General features: G+C 44.6%; 1 protein-coding gene across 1 annotated transcript in view; it reads right to left on the reverse strand.

The window, feature by feature from the left end:
• Positions 1 to 1013: 1013 nt before the first annotated feature.
• The window catches only part of LOC105525445 (putative SCAN domain-containing protein SCAND2P), a 2756-nt gene continuing 2400 nt past the window's right edge, over positions 1014 to 1369 (reverse strand). The window contains exon 2 of the mRNA XM_011961066.1: positions 1014 to 1247. Coding sequence (XP_011816456.1) covers positions 1194 to 1247 — 54 coding nt within the window. The 3' untranslated portion in view covers positions 1014 to 1193. The remainder of the gene's footprint in view (positions 1248 to 1369) is intronic.

Genomic DNA, 1369 nt, shown 5'->3' on the forward strand with positions numbered 1-1369 from the left:
GGGCGCCTGTAGTCCCAGCTACTCCGGAGGCTGAGGCAGGAGAATGGCATAAACCCGAGAGGCAGAGCTTGCACTGAGCTGAGATCTGGCCACTGCACTCTAGCCTGGGGGACAGAGCAAGACTCCGTCTCAAAAAAAAGCCAAAAAAAAACAAGCAGTAATCTTTAAGAGTTCAAATTAGTGTAAGATAGGAAGGACTCCAAAACAATCTGATTTTTGAGTTGTAATTAAAGTGCTCCTTTTCTTATTTTAAGTAAAATAAAAATAATAATCAGTCACTGGCAACAATCATTATTAAGAGGTCTTTTAGGGCAAAATTTAATAGTACAAAGAGGTTTACAAAAACAGATTGATGTTATTTTGAGGAATACTGTAATTTTTTTCTCAATTCAGTTTTGATAAATTATACCTAATCATAGAAAAATGATCCCAATTCGAACTTGATATAAAAAAAAAAGGAGACATGAAATTAACTCAGCTAGGCAACAGATCTGGCAAAATACGAGAATGAAAAAAATTCTACACAGGGCACTTATTTCATATCCAGAGGTAAAAAATTTTCAATTAGTAGCCTATCTTCCTCCTGTAAGCAATCACAGATTCTAAGTTGATCATGCAGTAGTACAAAGTCACAGCAGTCAAAACCTTGTTTGATGCAACACACAAAGTTGTTTGTTTCCTTATTAAAATGCGAACTGGTTGTCTATTTTTCTTTATCCCATTTATTCGTATTCACAAAAAATAGCGTCAACAATTATTGTAGGTGAAGTGGGGTATTGCTGGATTAAAGGCTCTATAAGACGTCTTTACTGACTGAATCTGGAGGTTTATTGAGTTCAACCCTCACACCTTTTTCATCTGTTAGATATTTTACTTTAGCTCGTGCTTTCTCATGTGCATCAAAATACCAGTTACTGCGTACCTTGTTGTACACTTCATGAGGGTTGCGACGGTCAGACCAGAAAAACAGCAGTCTATCAAAGTTGGGTTCAATGTCAGCAAACTAGGCTTTGCCTCCGTGACCGAGGACGCCCTCGCTGCCCTGGCACACGAACTTGTACTTCTTCCAGTCCTGAGGCTGGTGCTCCTTGCAGCAGTAGGAGGGGCGGCTGCAGAGCAGCAGGTTCTCCATCTTCCCCCACAGCTCGCAGTACTGCCGGTCTCGCTCGCTCGGTTCGCGGGGCCCGGAGCTGTCATCGGCCATGGCGAAGGCAGCTGAGCAGGACGGGCCAGACGCTCGACAGAGGCTGGGGAGCAAGGTGAGAGATAAGGGCCGTTACTGCGCCATGCACCTGCTATGCTACCCGTGGCTCAGGGAGGCCGGCACCCAGCGCCCTCGGCCCAGCCGCTTCCGAGTCCTAGGCTCCGG

The sequence above is a fragment of the Colobus angolensis genome, unplaced genomic scaffold, assembly GCF_000951035.1.
Source record: "Colobus angolensis palliatus isolate OR3802 unplaced genomic scaffold, Cang.pa_1.0 Scaffold534, whole genome shotgun sequence".
Lineage (NCBI taxonomy): Eukaryota > Metazoa > Chordata > Mammalia > Primates > Cercopithecidae > Colobus > Colobus angolensis.